Genomic DNA, 25,170 nt, shown 5'->3' on the forward strand with positions numbered 1-25,170 from the left:
CAATATAGTGCTCTCTGTATGGCTAAAATTTAAATACTTTATTAAAAGACAGGTACTCACATAGGAGGCACTATACCCAGTGCTAGGAAAATAGATGTATACACATCAAATGGTAACAGCAAATGATAAGGTGACTGCAGTGACGTCCAGGGATGCTCCCGCACGCGTATCGTCCAGCAGGACTTCCTCAGTCAAATACATCTATTTTCCTAGCACTGGGTATAGTGCCTCCTATGTGAGTACCTGTCTTTTAATAAAGTATTTAAATTTTAGCCATACAGAGAGCACTATATTGTCTTTTTACATTTCATGTGATTACGGATGACAATCATTTAAAGCTATTGAATGCAAGAGGTGCCCGGCTTTCCATTCAAGATTTAACCTTAACCACCATTGGTGGCGAATGCCTGTATGACCTTCCTGTTAGCTCAAGGGTCCATTTTGCAAGGTGAGCGGTTTGGCTAGCAAGTGGTGTGAGCACGGATTAAGGAGCACTTGAGAATTTACATGAAGCACCCTTTACCACCATTGATGTTTCCGGCTTTTCTACTACAATTATGTGTCTCTTTTTATATGGACATTTTATTATTATTTTAGATCGTTAGATTATCCTTGTAGCACTGCACTGTCTGTTACTATTATGAGAGACTTACCTCAAAACTAAGCCCTTCAGTGCTGCGCTGTCACTGCTGAGAGGGCTTCCATCTTCACCCGGTCTCCCTTCCGGGTTTCGGCCTACAGATACATGAGATCACTCCCACGCATGCACAGGCTCCGAAGGTAAGGCATACAGCGACGTCTCCGGCTGCATGCACTCTGAATATCTCCTAAACAGTGCAAGTTTAGGAGATATTCACAGTACCTATACAGTAGGTAGACTTACCTGTAGGTATAAGTGGTATAACAGAGTTTACTACCACTTTAACATGATTCAATTATCATGATGTATAAAAAGGGGGAAAATCCAAAATGCTTAGTTTATATAACCCTTATGTCAGCAATATCATTGGCACAATGTGTTGTGAGGTTTTAAGCTTTTCTTCTCATCTCAACCATAGATGTCTGACATAGTTTAAACTGTTTCCCAGTTTTGAATGGTCAAATGTTTTAAAGTGGCATGAAACTGATCCAAAATGCCTTCTGAATGGTACTCTACTGGTATTCTTCTGCCCTCTCAATTACTAATGTAGGTATCTGATGGAAAACTAAACAATAAATATGCCAAGTGTATGACTAGCATTAGCTTCCCACAATGTTCTTTCATTGCTATGACTGAAATAAATTCAGACTTTTTGCTCAGTGTTGCACTAAAGAAAACCATTTTTATGTACCAAAAATGTTTCTGTAGCACAAGATTTATTTTATGTTATGTTACCTTTAGTGCCCGATTGGCCAGGAACCCCTGAAAAGCCCTGTTCACCAGGGACACCTGGTGGACCAGTATTTCCTTTTTCTCCAGCAGGGCCAGAAGGACCTGGTAATCCTTGCAATCCTTTAGGGCCTGGAAGACCCAGTCCTGGTTCACCCTAGATATGTTAAAACAATATTGTAATTTTATTGTGAAAAACAAGTTGAACATTAAGTTCTCAAAAGAACCACTTATTATATGACAGGAAGGTTGCAAAACAAAGATGTTAACATTTTTTTCAAACAGTATGCCTTTGCTTTAACACAAAGCCATTGAGTACATTTAGACATTTCTAACAATGCCCATGTATTACCACGGAAACATGCATTGTTGCAAGTATATGCTGTAATGATTCTGACCTTAAGAAATGTCTGTGACACTTGCTGTAGAATAAATGGCAATAAAAGCAGAAACTACTTAACAAGGATTTGCCCAAAATGTAGTGCTGGCAGAGTGCAGTTCAATGCAGCAAAAATCTGATCTGGTATGTCAGAGTCACGGGCCCACAATGATGATTCTGAGCGCTTGTGAGTAGCTATGATGGAAAATTGAGAGCTCCAATTGCAGCAGATTTTTTGTGAAGCTTTTAGAGGGTGTCACTGATGTAGCCTCCACCCAATTAAAAGAGCTTAAGGTTGTGAGATGGGAGAGCTGATTGTTTATAATAAATTCAGCGGACCCTCCCACAATGTCAGTTTTTCTAGCTGTATCAGTATTTTCATAGACTGTGTGGTACAATCTAATAACCAATATATGAAAATTATAACAAATTAATTATCCAAATTTTAAAATGAATTTAACTTCTAAAATGAACTCAAAATGGAAATAAATACAGTAAGGTATAAAAGTGAAGTAAGATCGTAATTGTTTTTTAGGCTGCTTAATAGAATAGAAAAGAATAAAACAACAAAAAAATAATAGAAGAGGATTTACAAAGAACAGAATAAAACAGAATAGAATATAAAATAAAAGACTAGAATAGAATAAAACATAAAAGAGTATACAATGAAAGAATACAATATGTTCTATTCTATTCTATTCTATTCTCTTCCTTTATTTTCTATTCTGTTTTATTCTTTTATTTTATATGATATTCTATTCTGTTTTATTCTATTATATTCTGTTTTATCCTATTCCATCGAATTCTTTTCTATTATGTTCTATAAGGCAGCCTAAGCAGGAATCCTCTTATTTCACTTTTATACCATATTGTATTTATTGCAATATCTTTCCATTTTATTCCTTTTAGATTTTTAATTAGTTTTGAAAATAACAAATATACTAAACAAATTCAAATATGTGAAATTAACTCCGAAAACAAGTCATTCTAACATAACGAATATGACGAAACAAAACTATTACCTAAAGAGATGAATATGAAATGAAACAAATGTTTCTGTTGTGCACAGCCCTATGTCTAGTCACTCTCCTGCACCTCATAATATGGGGGTATTTGTGCCTAAAATGATTGTAATACTTATGCCCTGTACACACAATAGGATTTTCCAATGGAAAATGTATGATAGGACCTTGTTGTCAGAAATTCCGACCGTGTGTAGGCTCCATTGCACATTTTCCATGGGAATTTCTGACACACAAAGTTTGAGAGCTTGCTATAAAATTTTCCGACAACAAAATCCGTTGTCGGAAATTCCGATCGTGTGTACACAAATCCGACGCACAAAGTGCCACGCATGCTCAGAATAAATTAAGAGACGAAAGCTAGTGGCTACTGCCCCGTTTATAGTCCCAACGTACGTGTTTTACGTCACCTCGTTCAGAATGATCGTATTTTTCGACAACTTTGTGTGACCGTGTGTATGCAAGACAAGTTTGAGCCAACATCCGTCGAAAAAAATCCATGGATTTTGTTGTCGAAATGTCCGATCAATGTCCGACCGTGTGTACGGGGCATTATACATTTGAGTGTATGCTCTTTATTAATATAATTTTGTCGTTTCAGGATTTAATAATTAAATGTAGATGTTGGTCCTGCCAGTAAAACAAACAGAGAGGAATTTGGATTGCTTTTCAATACTCTTTGCTTCTTTTTTGCTTTCTACAAATTATTTATGACATGCCATAAAGCCTCTTTTAATGGAGGCTTAAGATGCTACTAGTGGCTGTTGGCTTAAAAAATATTTTGATAATGGGTTCAGTTACTTGGGCCCAGGTCATGTCAGAGAGGCTGTGAATTGGAGTGTTTTTAATGAGCAGTTTTATGATAGGCCCATTAAAGCTCTCTGGTTTTCAGATTCTACTAAGTGCTGTTAAAGATAGCCAGTTAGCTGTTTACGGTGGGCTCACTGACAGCTATGTAAATTCTGTCTAAGCAAAATTTATATAACCCTGTCTCGAGCTCTCAATGCCATTCATGATACTCTGCTTGTGTCTGCACAAGTCTTTATGCTAAGTGCTCAATCTTGCAATTTGGTTGCATGATTATATATTTTGGGTATAACACCCTATTCCCCCTTAGTTTGGGATCCTCAGACCTCATTATCATCACAGATGGGTACCTTTGCCTTTTTGACATGTGGCAAGGTACCCATCTCTGAGTGATACTGCCTCAGCCTTATGCCGCGTACACACGGTCGGACTTTCCGGCATACTTGGTCCGGCGGACCAGAGTGTGCCGGACAATCCGCCCGTGTGTGGGCGGCGGCGGACTTTTCCGGCGGACTTCTTCCCAAAAGCCCGCCGGACCTAGATTTGAAGAAAGTTTCAAATCTTTCCGTCGGACTCAGTTTCGGGCGGAAAGTCCGCTCGTGTGTGTGCTGGTCCGACGGAAAGCCCGCTCGTGTGTAGGCTGGTCCGACAGACCAAATACGACACGAGGGGATGGTATTGCATCTCGCGCTCGCTGCAATAGGAAAAACAAATCTTCCTATTGCGGCGAGCGCGGGGCATACCAGGCCCTTAGGTCTGGTATGGATTATAAAGGGGAACCCCGCTACGCCGAAAAAACGGCGTGGGGTCCCCCTAAAATCCATACCAGACCCCGATCCGAGCACGCAGCCTGGCCGGTCAGGAAAGGGGGTGGGGACGAGCGAGCGCCCCCCCCCTCCTGAACCGTACCAGGCCGCATGCCCTCAACATGGGGGTGGGTGCTTTGGGGGAGGGGGGCGCCCTGCGCCCCCCCGCCCAAAGCACCTTGTCCCCATGTTGATGAGGACAAGGGCCTCTTCCCGACAACCCTGGCCGTTGGTTGTCGGGGTCTGCGGGCGGGGGCTTATCGGAATCTGGGAGCCCCCTTTAATAAGGGGGCCCCCAGATCCCGGCCCCCCACCCTATGTAAATGAGTATGGGGTACATGGTACCCCTACCCATTTACCTAGGAAAAAAGTGTAAGTAATAAAACACACTACACAGGTTTTTAAAATATTTTATTAAACAGCTCCGGGGGGGGGGGATCTTCCTCCGGCTTCGGGGGTCTTCTTCCGGCTTCGGGGGTCCCTCCGCTTCATCTTCTCCCGGCGTCCGGTTGGTTCTTCTCCGCTCTCCGGCCTCTTCTCCCGGTGTCGCAGGTCTTCGACCGGCCCCTCCGCTGTCTTCATGTAGCTCTATTGCGAGCGGAGGTCCGGACTTCTGGGCTTCTTGGCTTCTTGGCTTCTTGGCTTCTCTTCTCTTCTCTTCTCCCAGATGTTGACACGGCGCTCTCTCCGGCTGGACTGGTCTCTGAGGGCTGCGTTGTGACTTATATAGGCGGAGACCCCGCCCCCATATGATGTCACAGTCCCTGGGCATGCTGGGACTGTGACGTTTTAGGGGGCGTGGTCGACCACGCCCCCTAAAACGTCACAGTCCCAGCATGCCCAGGGACTGTGACATCATATGGGGGCGGGGTCTCCGCCTATATAAGTCACAACGCAGCCCTCAGAGACCAGTCCAGCCGGAGAGAGCGTCGTGTCAACATCTGGGAGAAGAGAAGAGAAGAGAAGCCAAGAAGCCAAGAAGCCAAGAAGTCCGGACCTCCGCTCGCAATAGAGCTACATGAAGACAGCGGAGGGGCCGGCCGAAGACCTGCGACACCGGGAGAAGAGGCCGGAGAGCGGAGAAGAACCAACCGGACGCCGGGAGAAGATGAAGCGGAGGGACCCCCGAAGCCGGAAGAAGACCCCCGAAGCCGGAGGAAGATCCCCCCCCCCGGAGCTGTTTAATAAAATATTTTAAAAACCTGTGTAGTGTGTTTTATTACTTACACTTTTTTCCTAGGTAAATGGGTAGGGGTACCATGTACCCCATACTCATTTACATAGGGTGGGGGGCCGGGATCTGGGGGCCCCCTTATTAAAGGGGGCTCCCAGATTCCGATAAGCCCCCGCCCGCAGACCCCGACAACCAACGGCCAGGGTTGTCGGGAAGAGGCCCTTGTCCTCATCAACATGGGGACAAGGTGCTTTGGGGGGGGGCGCAGGGCGCCCCCCTCCCCCAAAGCACCCACCCCCATGTTGAGGGCATGCGGCCTGGTACGGTTCAGGAGGGGGGGGGCGCTCGCTCGTCCCCACCCCCTTTCCTGACCGGCCAGGCTGCGTGCTCGGATCGCGGTCTGGTATGGATTCTAGGGGGACCCCACGCCGTTTTTTCGGCGTAGCGGGGTTCCCCTTTATAATCCATACCAGACCTAAGGGCCTGGTATGCCCCGCGACGGGGCTAGTAAGGTGTCAATCTCGCCGATAAAAGCGGCAAGATTGACATCCTTTTCTAGTCCCGTCGCACCTGAGTCACGTTCAAAATGAACGGACTTGTCCGTGTGTGGGCAAGTCCGTTCATTCTGAAAGTCCGCCGGAACTCCGGCGAAAGTCCGTCGGAAAGACGGGCGGACTTAGCCCGCCGGAAAGTCCCGGCGTGTGTGGGCAAGTCCGTCTGTTTTAAAGTCCGGCGCACCTGGCGGACAAAGTCCGTCGGAAAGTGTGCCGGACCAAGTAGGATAGAAAGTCCGCTCGTGTGTACGCGGCATTAGATAACATGGCGTCTAGTGTCCATATTTCTGTGCTGGTTCCAATTAAAATAAGTTATGCCTCATTAGGATTTTGGAGTCTGACAAGGTAATGGATGAATGGGTTCCCTCGCCATCACCAAAAATGTTTGAATAAATAAGGGGCTTTTAATGTGTTGGAGCAGTGAATGAATGAGAGAGCCACCAAAGTTAATTCCCACACACAAACTGAACAGCTGAGTGAGCCCAGAAACATTTGGAACTGTGGAACAGGGAGCTGTGTTGTATCAATAATGACATTATTATACAGTCTGTAAATAGCACTAGCACAAAAGCTTTGTTTTCCTACAGAAAATGGGAAAAGTAGTAGATCTACTGACGGTATCAATGGGTAAAAAAAACATTACAGTTGGGGCTCAGAAAAACAAACTGCTGCGTGATTGCTAGTGACATGTTTAATTTTTCTTAATTAGCTATAGTTACACTTCCTCCCTGTGAAGGATGACTTTAGGTTATTGTTTCATATAATAAAATGTGGGCAAGAAACAAACTAACATTTTTCAGTGAACTTTCTCTGTGTGTTCCTGCTCTCAGATTGTGCGGAAAAGGTGTGCTTGGACTGTTCAGCTAAATTCTTTGCCTTCTTTCCTTTGCCATTTGATACAAATCTTCTAAACCGCATAGACTTACAAAGAGTTAATCCTATGCGCCCGTTATAAAGTAGCTGCCCTCTAGATTACATAAGGCAAATCTGCTACTTACTTTCTGTCCTGATAGACCTTGAACTCCAGGTAAACCATCACGACCTGGCTGACCAGTAATGCCATCTACTCCCCGCGGGCCATCCATTCCAGGGTAACCTAAGTACATACAATGCAAATTAACTTCAAGCAGAAATCCTAAAATGACAAATGACTGTTTGTACCATAAAAGATGGTATTCACAAAGATGCAAGTGAAAGTACCGGAAATAATTACTGAATAAGTTATAACCTAAACTGCTCTTCAGAGATGTATACAATGTCAACTGTAAAAAAAAAATGAATCTCATTACTGTTTTATTTAACATGATATATGTTTGTATACAGGCATTTTAAAATGATGGTGTCACTTTCGTGTTACCTCCTATATAACAACAATATCATGTGAAAGATATTAGGAATGTATATGTGTGCAGGTAGCTGCAATCATTAAATCATGTTGCCACAATAGCCTAATAAACCAAATAAATCCCTATCCAAGTCCTTCTAATCACATAAATACCATGCATGTGTTTTGCATACCACCTTAACATAATCCTGGGAATACTGTAAAATCATATCTATACCTGATACATATCCAATTTATGGGCTGTTACTAAAAAAAGAAAAAAAAAACTCCAACAAATGTTTTTTAGAAAATATTCAATAAAATAATGAAAGTCTTTTTTTAAATCATTTGTGATATTCCTGTGTTCCAAGTATTCACATCCTGATTTTCTAATGGGGCGTACACACGGGCAGGCTTTCCGACCGGACTGGTCTGACGGACTTTCTGATGGACTTTTCACAGACTTCCGACTGACTTTTTTTATGAACGGACTTGCCTACACACGTCTGGACTATGGACGGACTTGCCTACACACGACCGGACTTTCCGGCAGACTATGTCCGCCGGTCTTCCCGATGGAGTTACCACAGACTTTCCGAATGAACGGACTTGCCCACACACGAACAAGTCCGTTCATTTTGAACGTGACTCGGGTATGACGGGACTAGAAAAGAAAGTCAATCTCGCCGCTTTTATCAGTGAGATTGACACCTTGCGACCCTTATCCAAGCACGCAGCCCGGCCAGTCAGGAAAGAGGGTGGGGACGAGCGAGTGCCCCCCCCTCCTGAACCGTACCAGGCCGCATGCCCTCAACATGGGGGGAGGGTGCTTTGGGGGGAGCCCTGCGGCCCCCCCACCCCAAAGCACCTTGTCCCCATGTTGATGAGGACAAGGACCTCTTTCCGATAACCCTGGCCATTGTTTGTCGGGGTCTGTGGGCGGGAGGCTTATCGGAATCCGGGAGCCCCCTTTAATAAGGGGGCCCCCAGATCCCAGCCCCCCACCCTATGTGAATGAGTATGGGGTACATCAGATGCTCTCTCCCGCTGTAATGCTGTGTGAGTGCTCCACAATGACTTATATAGGCGGTGACCCCGCCCCCTTATAACGTCACAGTCCCTGGGCATGCTGGGACTGTGACGTCATAAGGGGGTGTGGTCAACATCACCCGGTGACTACACCCCCTTATAACATCACAGTCCCAGCATGCCCAGGGACTTTATTAAAGGGGGCTCCAATAAGCTCCCCGCCAGCAGCCCCTGACAACCAACAGCCAGGGTGGTCGGGAAGAGGCCCTTGTCCTCATCAACATGGGGAAAAGGTGCTTTGCGTGGGGGGCTGCAGGGTGCCCCCTTCCCCAAAGCACCCACCCCCCCATGTTGAGGGCATTCGGCCTAGTACGGTTCAGGAGGGGGGCGCTCACTCGTCCCCACCCCCTTTCCCGACCGGCCGGGCTCCGTGCTCAGATAGGGGTCTGGTATGGATTTTGGGGGAACCCCAAGCCATTTTTTCAGCATAGGGGTTCCCCTTAAAATCCATACCAGACCTAAGGGACATCGTTGCCTCTCCCTTGCGCTTGCCGCGAGCCCGAGATGTAGTACCCTGCCTAGTACGGTTCAGGAGGGGGGCGCTCACTCGCCCCCACCCCCTTTCCCGACCGGCCGGGCTGCGTGCTCAGATAGGGGTCTGGTATGGATTTTGGGGGAACCCCAAGCCATTTTTTCAGCATAGGGGTTCCCCTTAAAATCCATACCAGACCTAAGGGACATCGTCGCCTCTCCCTTGCGCTTGCCGCGAGCCCGAGATGTAGTACCCTGCCCTTGCATCATGTCTGGTCCATCGGACCAGCATACAGACAATCGGGCTTTCGGTTAGGAACTGAGTCGGGCAGAGTTACAACGTAAAGATTTGAAGCAGGTTTCAAATCTAAAGTCCGTCGGATTTCTGATCGAAACGGTCCGTCAGAAGTCCAATGCAGCCCACACACGGTCAGATTGTCCGCCGGATTCGGTCCGTCGGACCAGTCCGGTCGGAAAGTCCGCCCGTGTGTACACGTCATAACACAACACATGATTCCACATTAATTGTGTACTTTTGGGTTGGTTATTGATCCTTCACCTCTTCATTCACCACGTTTTCAGTGATTTCCACCACCTTTCCTACAATGCTCTCACCTCCAAGCATAGAGGTAATATACATTAGGTCTGGCAGCGCTTTCCCATTGAGGAATCAATATCACATTCCTCCTCTTACACTCCCCACTCCATGGGGGTGGCACGATGGACAATTCTCACATCAATGCCTCAGATTCAGTAACATCTGCCAGTCTGCCAATCCAAGTGTTTACCCAATTAAGGAGTCAAGTTCCCCCTTTAGTGCCCTGTAAATAGGCACATAAAACAGGGGGGCTCCTCATAGCATAGTAAATTAAAATATTAATTTATTAATTGATATTGCAATTACATATGTGAACAGAACATTTTCTCATATATAAAATCTCTCTATCAGCATTGGAGCAGCAGCTCCCTTGTTCACTTTTGGTTTTGGCTATTACATTGTCCATCGCACCATCCGAAATGGACTGAGGAGTGTGAGAGGAGGAAAAGGATATTGATCCCTTAAAGGGAAAGCACTGCCAGACCTGATGTAACATTTTAGGTCTATGCTTGAAGGTGAGAGCATTGTATGAAAGGTGGTGGCAATCACTGAAAAGGTGGTGGATGAAGAAGTGGAGGATAAATAACCAGCAAAGAAGTGAACAATTAATATGGAATCACGTGGTGTTTTAGAAAACCAGGACATGAATAATTGGGATGCAGGAATATAATAGACAATTAAAAGAAGCCTTTCACTATTTTATTGATTTTTTTTAGTAAGGGCACATAAATTGGATGTAAATCATTTATAGATATGATTTTACATATTCCCAGGATTATGTTGAGGTGATGTACATAGCACATGCACAGTATTTATGTAATTAGAAGGACTTGCATAGGTAGTGCAGCATCCTATAATTTATTTATTTGTTTGTATACAGGCATTGCTAGACCCAGATGCAGGATCATAGTGTTCCTTCGTGGTCCCAGCCAGCTTACATCCACTGCTGGACTGAGTGAACTCTTTTTTTAGCTCTGGGAACAAAGGTAGATTAAGACCCCTTTCACACTGGAGGCGTTTTTCAGGCGATTTACACCGCTCCTACAGCGCCCCTGCCCATTGAAATCAATGGGCAGCGCTGCCAAAGTGTCTCGGTAGCAGCGCTTTTAACCCTTTATTCGGGAGCTGGGGGGGGTTAAAAGCCTGAAAAGCGCCGCAAAAACGTTTCACCGCCGACGCCTGGGCGCTGTCAGTGTGAAAGGGCCCTTATAGTCAGTGGCAGCCAATAGTAAGCACACTACCAAGCTCTTCTTTTTTTCATTTACCTAATGTCTAAGAGACTCACCTAGATGAAGATTTAATTTTAAAATTATATTTCTATGTTTGCTCATAGTCGAAGAGAAACCTTATATTTCCAACTAATTGATGCAAACAAGACATTAAAAAGACATGTTTAAAGACTAAAAAGAATCACAGAAAAATACAGTTTCTTACCTTTTTCTCCAGGGGGTCCAGGAAGTCCTTTACCCTCTATACCAGCTTCTCCTTTTTCTCCTGGGAGCCCAGGTCTTCCTGGAAAACCTGGAGAACCCTTCTCACCTGTAGTGAAAATGATATATTATTTTACATACAGTTTATGTTTTTATTTTATTTTATTAATACCACTAGTAATCCTATATAGCAAAGATGCAAATTGCTTAATTTATCTCTTCTAACTGGAGTAAGATGTCTAAGCAAAAAGATATGAGTGGATGTGAGTGTCACATGATGGACTCACAAGCACTGATGTGACCAATTCCCAACTGTAGCAAGGATCATCAACAAATTTTTAAAGGAGGGTAGATTCAACACTGGTGCTAAATTTAAAAAAAAAAAAAAAAAAAACAAGATGGCATACCTTGCTCCCCAGGTAATCCAGGATTACCTGCAGGTCCCATTGAGCCTGGGGCTCCAGCTACAACTAGAGCTTTTCCGGGTTCACCTTTATTTCCTTGTAAGAAAACAAACAATATATTAGTTTGACTTGATTTTCAGTAAGCAATTTTACATGGGACAGTTAAGAAATATGGCAATATAAAAGCAATTTTGTTTACCAGGGTTTCCTGGTAATCCTACAAAACCAGGGGTTCCCGGGTCTCCTCTGTCTCCAGGCTGTCCTGGTTGCCCAATTCCTGGAACTCCTGGTAAACCTCTGGCTCCAGTAATCCCAGGAAATCCGCTGTCGCCAGGTGGCCCACGCTCTCCTTTTGTACCAATTGTGCCCTAAATAGATTGATATGATTCATAATTAATTTTGCAATTGCTACTGTATTTACACTTAAAAGAATAACCTGTAAAAACAATACAAATTCAATATAATTTAACAAAACAGTTGAGATTAATTTCTCACTATATAATTAGTGTATCATGCTGCGCCTATGGCGTTCTTATTTCATACTTATTGATCCATTGGCCTTTTTATACCTCAGCTTATTACACTTTTATTTAAAACTGGTGTACAAAATGCACATAGACCAAATGAAAGCCACCTTAGCTCTATAATGCTGTAATGTAAGAGCTTGAAGAGGACCAGGACCTGCTTCAGGTCTGAGGCCCATAAGGGATAAAGACAGAAGACAAGACCCAAAGGTGTAATAAGGATGCCATTCATCTCTGCCTATATGTAAAGTTAACTGAACTTGGGTTTGCCCCAAAGATACCAACACTGGAGTATGCCTCTGAACGACTATAATTGCTGGACTACATCTTAGCAGATATGCTGGGGTAGCACTGGAGCCTGCAGTTAGAGCTACGGAACTAGGAATGCAGGTGCACGCAGCGAGGTTTGCAACAGGAGGCACACCTCCATAACACCATATTCTAAATAAAAACAGGGGAGTAGTGCATGTCTACTTTTTATAAACAGCACTTCAGAAATAGCCCATGGATAGCTAGTTCAATGTTTAATAAAATTAAGCTATCATCGTATGGCTTGTCTTACAGAAACAAAAGTTGATTAACTAAGGCTGTATTCACACCTGAGTAGAGCGTTTTTCGGGCATTTTTTTTTTTTTTTTGCAAGTGTATACAAGCATTTTACTAGTGTATTACAAGTGTTTTACATGTGTATTCAAGCTTTAAGTGTTTTTATTTTAGCCAATAAAAAGCTAGGGTGAGGAGATTGAGGTAAAGAACTATCTAAAAATGAGCTACAAAACGTACGTAAAATGCTCATGTTGTGCGTCTTTTAGGCATTTCCATTGAAGTCTATGGGACAAAAATGCCTCTAATCTGCCAAAAAGAAGCTTATGTACTTTTTTGAGTGACATGTGTTTTGCTACAGGCGACAAAGTGCTCAGATATGAATGGGGGCTATTGAAATGAATTTAATTTGGCTTATTGAGCACAAGCTTCAAGCAGAAAATTGCTCAGGTGTGAACAGGGTCTAAAGGCACATAAGCATATGTTTACTTTTCAAAGGGAATTTTTTTGAATGTGGTAAAATTTCACTGTAGGGAATAACCAATCATGTGCAAGGAAAGAAAACTGTATTTTTGTTTGCAATTGATAGGATGATAGAAGTCAGCATAGCTTTACCTGCTTCATTAAGCTCTGGGGATAATTATTTTACAAAGTGAGCAGTCTACTTGCATTCAATAAATCAACTCCATTGTGTACAGTGATGATCTGAGTAGCTCTGTGACATGCAATTGCAGTGATGACCAATTAGCAATATGAGCAATTTTTCAGTGTTTGTTGACAGTATTAAGGATTATATTTTTCTTAATCCTGAAAAGTTTTTTGTTTTGTGTACATTATTATTTTTACTTCTTTTTTTGATAAATCAAGTCTGATCTTGATTTATAAGATCAACCCAAGTTATCTTTTATACAGCTAGCATTAGATAAGTTCTCCAATATTATTGAGATCCCTCTTGATTTGCCAGCTATGTTGTTACTATTAAACTATTTGTTATATATATTTTTTAAATTATTGACTAGGGAGGAAATCCCTTCTGTATATTTGGCAAAACAGAGTAATAGAAACAAAAGTTATCATCTGTAACTTAAAGCTGAACTCCAGGCAAACAGAATACACAGATGAAACACATATACTGTAGGTGTAGAGCTATCCCAAGGAACCATTGTATGTACTGGGTCCCCTTCTGCCCTGTATCTATGATGACCCACCTTGACCCTGACTCAAGAACACCATCACAGCTGTAATACATTTTAAATTAGTTTTATTTATATGCAAAGCCCTAGAACTTAATAGAACTTAATAAGTTGGACAACATAATTCACAAGGTGTTACTGACCTTTCCCTACAACCGCCTGGGAAGCAACTGGTGCCAAACACACACTAGATGGGCATGTGAGAGCAACAATGGCATGTAATGCAAAACAGTGCAGTAATACAAATGATCAAACAATCAACATCACAGTTTACTTCTGCCTAGAGATGCCCTACCCAAAAATGCCTGCAGTGATTATAAATGTTTTTATTTCTTTTTAAATAGCAAACAAGTTTATACTTACCTGCTCTGTGCTATAAAATGGAGCAGTCCAAGATCCCCTCTTGTTGGGTCCCCCGCTGGTGTTCCTGGCTCCTCCCCCTCCGGAAAGTGCCCCTAAAGAGACCCACTTTCTATGGAGGCACCCATGCAGATTCCCTCCCGAGCCTCACTGTCTACGTCTATTGACAACTGCCCCCCTTCCCCAACTCCCTTGTCACTGTGCACATCTCTGGATCAAATGAGGGCTCACTTAAGGGAGGGTGAGGAAGAATACTGATGCCTGATCATTTTTTTCCCTGATGCAAGGAATCATTAAGATGAAAAAATATTTAGGCTTCAGAACCACTTTAATATACTAAGCCAATAAAGGGTTACATAATAGGTAAACTGCTCTTTGAAACACTGGCATTTTATTACATAAAGTATTAAAAATAAACAAAATCTCTCTGCCCTGTATAAAAATGTCAACATTGTCATAAAACACTGCTACTGATGGATTGGACCTAGGTTTACCCCTGTTTCATGTAAGTAAGAACTAGTGAACCCCTTGAATAACAGTAATATTATAGGGGGAAAACGCCTTTTGAATTGATTTTTGTTGCCCTACCTAACCTCTGGGCAATGGGACAATGTAAACATTTTGCCTGCTAGGAGACTCCTGTGTTGGATCGCTGAATTAGGTAAACAAAATGATGGCCACAGGCCACTCACAACTAATGGAACCAGTTCTGGTCCTAAGTGGTCCCTCGCTGACTGGCAAAAGGTCCTTTCACTCAATCTAGCTCTCTACAGCTCTAGCAGGCAGTGGTAGCTGGAACACATGTTGCTCTGGAAAACTGGAACACTAAAACGCAAAAACAACACTGTAGTATAGTATATGCAGCATGTAGTCCTCTCCCAGCAAACAGTCTCCCCTGAAGCAGCACATTTCTCGGGCTCAGTCCTCCAGCAGTGAAAACAGCAGCAACAGCAGTAGACTCTGTGCACAACAGCACAGCACTCACAAAGGCCAGTCTCTTTCTCTGCCTAGGCTCTAGGTAACAAAGTCCTCTGGTAGCTTTCACAATACAGATAAGCAACAGATAGTCATTCTGGCCCAGAGTCCCATTCACAGGCTCTCAGGCCCTAGGGGTACCAGCAAGCACAGCAGAGGCAACAGTTCAGTCTAGCAGCAGCAATTCCTCTCCTCAGCTCTTTGCTCTCCTGAGCACACAGGGAAAATCTCATCAGGCTTGGTTTATTTTTTGTTTCTATGCCCTGTACACAGACTCTACAGACACCAAATGCTCTCTTCCTAGGTCCCAGAGCTCTCCCCACGTGGATCCCTGTGCTTTTCTCCTGGGTCAAGGGTCGGGCTAAACATGGGCAGCATCCAAACAAAATCTTCCTAGCTGGTTGTAAGGTTCAGCGCTCAGTGCTCGCCCCTTCCTCTTCCTTCCTGCAGCTGCCACTCAATCAAGGAAAAGAGAAAAAACACCCTGCAGACGTTACTTTTGGTCAGTGCTGATGGGCTGGATTTGAAGTGCCTAAGCTGGTGCTACATATGGAAGATGTTTTACCTGCCATAGTATTTGTATTTCTGTCCTCCCAGTTCTGAAAATTACACAGCTTTGCCTCACACTCTGTCTGGGAGGAGAGATGAACAGATTTTTTGTTTGATGACCCCTGGCCAGAACAAACCGGTCAGCACTGCGGATATCAATTGGCTGCTGGTTTTCCAGCATGCCGTTCAACATAAGCTGGACATTAGGCTGGCTTCTGTTGGACAGGCTGATGTGCATACAGGCTGAATGTTGCCCGGCTTCTGTTATACCAATACCAACCAATATTCGGCCCGTGTCTACCAGGCTTTTTTAAACACAGAGTTCCTTCTTATGTCCAACTAAAACATTTCTTTATTTATTACAATAATAAACTGTATGTCAGACCAAGTATTTAAAAATGCAAAAGTCCCACTAAAAGTTACTTTAGAGCAAGTATTGTAAAATAAATCTAAATAGCATATAAGGTCACTAGAAATACACTACACTTTTGCTCTATCCTAAATAAGATTCTCATGCTGAAGACACAGTGATGGTGTGTTGGATGGTACTTGTAATGTTTCAGACAACCTAAACTTAACTACAACACACAATAACCCCAACATATATATCACTGGGCTGACAGTAAAGGTGATCACACAAAAATAAATATTACAACAGTGATACAGGCAGCTGCCTATAGGATGACATTAGTATAAGGTCTCAATTTCTGCAGCGCTCATCAAACTATTTCAATACTAGTGTGCAATATACAGTATATTAATATAAATAAAAATAATTATTAAAACTCATGTATTGCACCCTCTCTCATAAATACCCCACATTTTTTGAATGGTACAAAAAGAACTTCTGGAAGAGAATTACTTCTTGAAGAACTTGATTTTCATTCATATGTGTATGAGGAGCATGAAAAGTTTTAATAACTATTTCTGTTCATATATATATATATATATATATATATATATATATAGATATATGTATATATCTATATATATATATATATATATATATATATATTTTGGTGTGTACCTTTGTAAAGATAATAGCTAAAAAATTTTGTTGAGCGCTGCAGTACTTAAACTCTAAACTACACATGTGAATTTTGCTTGGTGTCCTGTGTAGTTTGCAAAAATGCAAAATACAGGATTTATTGTTTTAATGAAAGCTCTAGTCATAAATGATTGTAATCTCTTCTGTGCAGTATTCATAGACATTATTTACCTACCATTACTCTTTGCTTAATTTACTATTTAATCCATGAGAAACATAAAACCGTATTAGTAACAGTGTGTATGAAGTGTATTCATTAAGAACTTTTATGTTTTCAATAAATACTAGAATATAAAAGCAATAATTTTTTGTGCCTGGGTTATGAGGCTCCTTTTCTTTGGCATTAGTTCTCAAAATATTCAAAAGCCATTAGTCTTGGGGGAAGTAGATTTAAATAACATATATATATATATAGTATAATAAAGTATATTGCGCAGCATAAGAAAGCAATTATTCTAGGATGCTTATTTTCTTTAAAGCGGAGCTCCACCCAAAAGGGGAAGCTCCGGTTGTTTGCTTCCCCCCCCTCCGCTGCCATGTTTGGCACCTTTCAGGGGGGAGGGGGGACTGGGTACTGGTTTTTGACAAGTACCCATCCCCATTTCCAAGAGACATTGCCGCAGACCTCGACGCGGAAGTTCAGCCCCCCTGCTCCTTCCTCCACCGCCGGGCCATTCAGAAAGCACAGTGCGCTTGGCGCATGCGCAGTAAGGAACCGGCTGTTGAAGCCGCAAGGCTTCACAGCGGGTTTCCCTTACAAGGAATGGTGGTGGCAGCACCCAAAAACCAGTTGAAATATCGGTCGGGGGGCCAACATCGCCAGACCCTCTGTTCAAAATTTGTAGCTGCTGATCTTTAATTTTTGCAGGGGGGGGGGGCTGGAGCTCTGCTTTAACCCACACTACACAAAGAAGATACATTTTTAGATTATCAGGATAACATTTTCTGTCTTTATGTCTTTATACTCTACATTGTATCAGGTTATGTTTTATAGAAGATACTTTTTAAGAGAAGGGTTAGTAGACTAGGACTCCCCCTCCTGCTCCAAACGCCGAACAAGCTATTTCAATGCAAACTTTCATTTTGTAGATACTTTTTGTTTTAAAAGATCATTCTTAAGTCTTGAATACAATAAAATAATAAACATGAAAAATATAATTTCAAAACAAACATACCAAAGCACCTTTGGGGCCAGGCTGACCCGGTTGTCCATCTTTTCCAGGTCTTCCTTCTTTTCCAGGAGTTCCTTGTTGTCCTGGGAAACCTGGATCTCCCTTTTCGCCCTTTAGTTTTGGTTCAAAAAAAACTTCCCCGGGTTCTCCCTTTGCTCCAGGACTCCCTATCAGACCTGAACTACCTTGTGGTCCCTGGAAAAGTAAAGTAAAGTGGTTTTATTTTATTAGCTTAGGACCTCATAGGCCTCAGACCTTCACTGGACGAAGCCTTCATTTACTTGCAGTGAATGAGCAGGATACAAATACTGACTACAATGAATATTAGTCTATGTTTTATATAAGGGCAATAAAGTTAATCTTAAAGTCACACTAAACTGAGATTTTTTTTTTCTGGACAAAGTGAGTTTCCAACACAGTCTGACTTTGTTAGAGAGGTTTCTCCTCACTCCTGTCCGAACAGAAGTCTGAACAGAAAGTGACAAGCTAACTTATCAATGAAGACACAGACAGCAACAAAACGCTTCTTTTGGAGAATCCTCCTGTGGCAGTGACAATTGCTCCCCTCATTTATTGTCATGTTGTCACAGGCTCTCACAGGAAGAGGAAATGAGCTGAAATCTCCCCAACAAGGTCACAGACAGCAATAAAAATTTAACAGAGGTACAGTATACTGTACCAACCAAAGTAAAAAATAAAACGTTTTCGCTGGAGTATGACTTTATTGAATTATTATTCAGCCCTAAATTATGGTCTTTAATAGTGTATTTCTAACCATAATCTATATGGTCTGATTTAAGCTAAAAATCAATTCACATATTTTTTTAGTTCAAATTTCAAAACTAATATCTGACATTTTGACACTTTCAACACTATACAAACTACAATAAAAAAAAATATATTGCCATACTGTTACAAACTTTATCATTTTTGTATTAATAACTTATAATAAAAAGCCACTTACTGGTACTCCTGGTAAGCCATCAAAACCTGGTTCCCCTCTGTCTCCTTTGCTACCTTGCTGACCAGGATATCCTTAGGAAAAAACATATAATGAAGGCAAAATGATCCTTTAATATAAATAGTGCAACCAGAAGACTGCTTCCTCTAGAGTTTTATTTTTAAAAGAGAAGGGGACTTTTTTATTTTTTTGGTAACCATATGGTAAGTATGGTAACCATACTTACCTAGGTGGATGCTGCATCTGTCCTCTGCCTCTAACACTGAGAACCGAGCGATCAAACACCACCCATCGCTCGGTCCTCAGAGCTCCCTGAGCAGAGAGCTGGTGGCTGTCAGTCAGCAGCTCTCTGCTCTGTCCCCGGCGCTCACTGGAGCGATGGGCTGTGGAAGGGGTGGGAGCGGCCGGCTCAGCCTCTCGGCAGCTCACTGAGAGGCTGAGCCGGATGCCTGTCCAGGCATGTGGGCAGATCCCGACCATATGACTGCAGTCTTTTCCAAGCCTGAACCGGCTCTGTGACGTCAGCAGACAGCGGGTCAAAGGAGTGCAGAATGAACTGCACTCCTGTAATTCACAGGAGAAGTACAGCCAAGCTAGCTTTGGCTGTACTTCTCCTTTAATTTATCATTTTTTGCTGAATACAGTGGTTAGTTTTAGGATGCAGTGGCAGATATGTTAGTTTCTAAATAACTAAGTCAAGGTCACTATATACTGTATACACCATTTTGCATTTCAAGGGCTTTCAAAAGTATTCTGAATTAATGTCATTGGATCTAAGCGCAGCTTGTCTCGGAGCTGTGACAACTATCCCATGTAATTTAGGCTATTCAGGATCACTGGTGTGTTTGACTCAACACTCGGATATTGATCAAGAACACTGGCATCTTTGATCCACACTCAAAGGGCTGGCACGCCTTACAATACTGGGGTCCTGGTTCCATTCTTTCTATTTGCATTCACTTCATCACAAAAACCTAGTATAATTATTAAATGTGTTGGGCTCACTTAAATGAATAAGAATTATATATGCCGTAAATCAAATTGACTACATTATAATGTGTGATCCTTAACCACTTTCTGCCTAGGCCAGAAATTTGTTAGAATCCCCAAACATTATATATTTTCTGAAAGCAAAGGCCCCGGAGAATAAAATGGTGGTTGTTGTAATTTTTTATGTCACACCATATTTGCGCAGTGGTTTATCAAACACAAATTTTCAGGAAAACATATACTTTATTGAATTTTAGTGCACAAAAACAGAGTATAATACCCACTTTTTTGTAAAATATAAAAGATGATGTTACTCCGCGCCCCGTAGAGTAACTCTAATCACTTTAACAGGAAAGCCCATCACCAGTTGCAAATTTTGATGCTGCAGCCAAGATCCTGGTATAACCATTCCCTTACAAGGATGTACAGTATATATACATACAGCAGTTGGGAAGTGATTAAATAAAGCTTTGGAGATCATAGAATGAACTTATGCAGTGCTGTAGATAACTAGTAAGTGATCCGAAAGATTCCATCACCAGTTACTTTACTGACGGTAACATGCTATATGATCATCTGTTTACTACATTATTAATTCTTTTCAATCTTGATTGTACATGTTTACTAATGATTTTGTTTCTTTCTAGTTTTAATTCTTTTTTTTCTGGATTTTGTATATACTTATGTTTATAGTATGTTCTAAATACCAAAAAGGCCATATGATATCTGTGCAGTAATTAATATCAAATGCTTTAAACATACTAATATATTAAGGAATGTAGTTTCAGACACCATCACCATAAAAATTATGTCTTACCTGGTTGCCCAGGAGGGCCCTGAGGACCTGGGGGTCCAGGAAGTGGTGATGGCATTGTTTCACATATTGCACATGCATCTCCTCTGTCACCTAAAACAATTGTATGTATAGTTAAAGCAATGTACAAGGGGTGACAAATCTATATATAAATCTGTGTCATATTTACAGGGAAAAGGAAATATTCTTTTAGAGTCAATGCCTAAAGAGTAAACAGAAATAGTGGGTTCCAGAATCGGGGTATTCAAACTACAGACTGCAACAAGACTCCACCCAACTTACAAATAGGGACAGTTGCATATCTTCGATGTGCACAGATTGAGGATTAAGGTCAGTGACGGCTAACGTTAACCTCCTTACCCCCCAATCTCCAATCTCCAATCTCCAGAGCAGGTAACACCCCCCACCCCAACTGTGCTGTCATAATCCCTTTTTTGCCCCAGCATTGACAGGCAAATGGAACTTCCTCCATTCAGACCTTCTCCACCTCCAGACTCCAGTCCTGCTGCTATAGCCACACTGTGAGCCTTACATTGGTGAGGAGAACTCTGATGGGGCACTGATTTAATGGGGAATTCTGATGGTAACCCTGATATAAGGGTGTCTCCTATTGGGACCAGATGTAAGGAGGACCTGATGTAAAGAGGGACTCTGTTGGGGGCCCTGATGTAAGGAGAAACTCTGATGTGGATTCTGGTGTAAGGGGGACTCTGATGGGGACAATGATTTTATGGGGGAATATGATGGGGACCCTGATGTAAGGGGGGATTCTGATGGGGGCCCTTATTTAAGAGGGGACTCTGATGGTAACCCTGATATAAGGAGATCTCTGATTGGGACCAGATGTAAGGGGGAACCTGATGTAGGGCGGGATCCTATGGTGACCCTGATGTAAAGAGGATTTTGATGGGGACCATGGTGCATGGGGTCAATTTGATGTAACAGGGGCTCTGAATGGGACTTTGATGTTAGGAGAACTTGAATGGAGACCTTGACCTTAGTAGGACGCTGATGTGGACTCTGGTGTAAGGGGGATTCTGATGGGGATCCTGATGTAGAGGAGACTCTGATTGTAACCCTCATGTAAGGGGGAGGCATTCGTTTACAAAACTGATTTTTTTTTTCAGCCTGTGAATATTCGTAAAAGATAGGATGAGGCCCTTGTGCTGAAAAGTTTGGGGATCCCTTTTCCAGCACAAATGACATTGCAGGTAGGACAAAACCTAAAATATTCAATGCTGTAAAAGAAAACATACCTTTTTGTCCCCTTTCTCCTTGAAATCCTTGTTGGCCTGGGTTTCCATCAGATCCACGATCACCAGGGTGCCCCGGAATGCATGCTTGGGTTGGATCTGTTGTTAAGTGAATACAAGTTTTTAAAAAAGAAAGCAATTGACCAACATAGCTCAATAAACAAAAAGTAGATTGCATCTTCTATTGCAGGACGACCGGCAACATGCAAAACCACAGAAAAGCAGAGGTCTAGAAGGAAACAATGGTAATCAATGTAATAGAAATTATGACAGACCCTAGTGGCTCAGTGTGCTAAAGTACCTTTATTTATTTACTTACTGAGACACCTTCAATAAGACTGAATTGAATTTAGTCAGTACTGCATCTGAATTTAACAGTGTAAAATGTGTTATTTTTGTTTTTCAGTAACTAAAAATCCAGCAGGACAAATACAGTTTAATGCTAGGATGGTAGAACTGCTTATTAAATTGCACCTGCATTGGATACGTATGTAAAACAAAACCTGAGTGAAGGTAAGAACGCCCCAAAAATCCCTCTCTTTATGTACATACTACTGTGATGTTCTATTCTTAAAACTACATGTACACACCCAAAAACTTTTCATAAGCCTTCAGATCCCTCTGTGATGCAAAATCCCCCCCCCCCCCCTTTCTCAAACAGCCTCAAGAAACACCTTGAGGAGTCCTGATGGACAGAGAAGATTGGCATTGCAACCACCTCAGATGATGGTAATCCACTATCACCTATGCCTGATCCCATAACTCCTGAAACTCCTTTATGCAAATAGTTTGCAACGTCCGCACTTTTTTTCTAATTTGCTTTTACTCATATTGGAATTCTATAGTGTTAACATTGCACATGCTGCTCCACAATTGATCCAGCTTTATGTTCTCAATTCTGAACCATGACACTCCTAAAATGTACTGCCTGGAACATAAGAGGGGAAATTTTGTCTGGAGGGTGTTGGCTCAAACTTGTCTTGCATACACACGGTCACACGAATGTTGGCAAACAATTACGAACGTAGTGATGTACTAGACGTACTATGTGGTTTTTCAGCTCTTTAGCGCCACCTTTTGGGCTCCTTCTGCTAATTTCATGTTAATAGAAGCTTGGTGAGTGTTGATTCGCGCTTTTCATTTCGTGCTTTTCAGTACGTTTCTGAATGGCCATTCGTCAACTAGACATGTTGCGGAATCGGAGGAGATAACGTGTTATTTATTATTGGCCTTGGAGTTATTGCTTTGACATTTTTTTTTTTTGGTTGAATAATGATTTGATTTGGTATATTTTCTATATTTTTGGATGCATAGAATGCACTTTTTGGTTAAGTTCTATTGGCAGATAGCATGTCTAATTTTTTATTTTATTTTTTTTATGCACAATAAAACAAATTGTGGAGAATGATACTTGGCTATGTGTTTTACTTCAAATGACAGTTTGGGAGTAGGTAGTTACATTGTAGAAAATACAATGTAAAATTGACAAAGGACACCAACATAGTTGTATCTTTGATCTTATAAACCAGCGGATAATGGTGTTGTGGTAACTTGCACAAATAAAAAAAAGAAAACCTTAATAATATTATTCTTGATATCACTAGATGAATGCAATCTATACACTGGGGGGAGAACCTCTGGGGGAATCTAGGATAGAAAAGGACCTGGGGGCCGTAGTAGATGATAGGCTCAGCAATGGCATGCAATGCCAAGCTGCTGCAAACAAAGCATACAGAATATTGGCATGCATTAAAAAGGGGATCAACTCCAGATATAAAATGATAATTCTCCTGCTGTACAAGACTCTGGTCCGGCCGCACCTAGAGTATGCTGTCCAGTTCTGGGCACCAGTCCTCAGGAAGAATGTACTGGAAATGGAGCAAGTACAAAGAAGGGCAACAAAGCTAATAAAGGGTCTGGAGGATATTAGTTATGAGAAAAGGTTGCAAGCACTGAACTTATTCTCTCTGGAGAAGAGACGCTTGAGAGGGGATATGATTTCAATATACAAATACCGTGCTGGTGACCCCACAATAGGGATAAAACTTTTTGCAGAAGGGAGTTTAACAAGACTTGTGGCCACTCATTAAAATTAGAAGAAAAGGGTTCTTTACTGTAAGAGCGGCAAGTATGTGGAATTCCCTTCCACAGGCGGTGGTCTCAGCGGGGAGCATCGATACTTTCAAGGATCTATTAGATAAGCACCTGTACGACCACAACATACAGGGATATACAATGTAATACTGACATATAATCACACACATGGGTTGGACTTGATGGACTTGTGTCTTTTTTCAACCTCATCTACTATGTAACTATGTAACTAGAAAAAAAAAAAATCCTTTGAAAATTCATTTAAAATAACGCCATCAGTATCACCAGCAAAGCAGCTTCATTATTATCATTATTAAGAAGAAGATGCACTGCATTTGGAGATTTCATAATTTGCCATGTCACAAATGTTCATTCTCCATTACAAACGCTAGTTTACAAGACCGACCGCTTCTGCTTCCTAGCATGCGTGTTTGTACTTTGGACTTTTGTCCGACGAACTTGTGTACACACGATCAGAAAATCCGACAACACACATTTGTTGGAAAATTTGAAGACATGCTAGCCAACATTTGTTGGCGGAAAGTCCAACAACAATTGTCCGATGGAGCATACACACAGTCGGATTTTCTGCCAACAGCCTGACATCCAACATTTCCCGTAAGAAAATCCAATGTTTACGGGGATTTAGTGTTGCTGGAGACAGAGTGGCGCCCTTTCCCAGACTGACCACAACCAATCAGGATACCTAGCCTAAGTCGCCTCTTCCTAACAAGTCATGCCCATCTGAGCATTACCTGTCCTCCCCGTACAGCTGTAGCCAAACAGAGCAGCCTCATCCTTTTAACTTATTTAAGTTCAAGAAAGCTTCCATTGACAAGTAAGAAACATAAACATCTATTAACAATTATTAACAATTCTCTGCGCAGTTAATGTTTACATTATTCCAACTAATTTACCACAAGAAATACAATAAACTAAGAACACCCATTGTTGCTGCTCATACTGATATATGCTTCCCACACCTGACAGAATAAATGTGATAGAAAGTGAAGTGCAACCTTCCTATATCTACTGTATACAAAAGGAAATATAGTAAAGCGCTCCAAAATTTAAAGTAAATCCAAAAAAGTGTATCTATGAATTCTCAAAGTGAATCTTAAACAAATAAAATTATATAATGATAAATAAATATATGTGAAAAATGCAAACAAAAGTGTCTATACTTAATCGGATATCATATCATCATATCATCATATATATAAAAAAACAAAAAACATTAATTGCTAAAAAGTGACAACATATAAAT

General features: G+C 41.9%; 1 protein-coding gene across 1 annotated transcript in view; it reads right to left on the minus strand.

Annotated features, from left to right (window-relative positions):
• Nucleotides 1–25,170, minus strand: part of COL4A1 (collagen type IV alpha 1 chain) — a 241,783-nt gene that overhangs the window by 68,005 nt on the left and 148,608 nt on the right. Inside the window, exons 22-30 of the mRNA XM_073614495.1 lie at nt 21,813–21,908; nt 20,560–20,649; nt 18,756–18,826; nt 17,795–17,986; nt 11,627–11,795; nt 11,431–11,523; nt 11,028–11,132; nt 7,110–7,207; nt 1,376–1,526 (exon numbers count right to left, since the gene is read on the minus strand). Of these exons, the coding sequence (XP_073470596.1) occupies nt 1,376–1,526; nt 7,110–7,207; nt 11,028–11,132; nt 11,431–11,523; nt 11,627–11,795; nt 17,795–17,986; nt 18,756–18,826; nt 20,560–20,649; nt 21,813–21,908 (1,065 nt within the window). The remainder of the gene's footprint in view (nt 1–1,375; nt 1,527–7,109; nt 7,208–11,027; nt 11,133–11,430; nt 11,524–11,626; nt 11,796–17,794; nt 17,987–18,755; nt 18,827–20,559; nt 20,650–21,812; nt 21,909–25,170) is intronic.

The sequence above is a fragment of the Aquarana catesbeiana genome, linkage group LG02 (assembly GCF_042186555.1).
Source record: "Aquarana catesbeiana isolate 2022-GZ linkage group LG02, ASM4218655v1, whole genome shotgun sequence".
Lineage (NCBI taxonomy): Eukaryota > Metazoa > Chordata > Amphibia > Anura > Ranidae > Aquarana > Aquarana catesbeiana.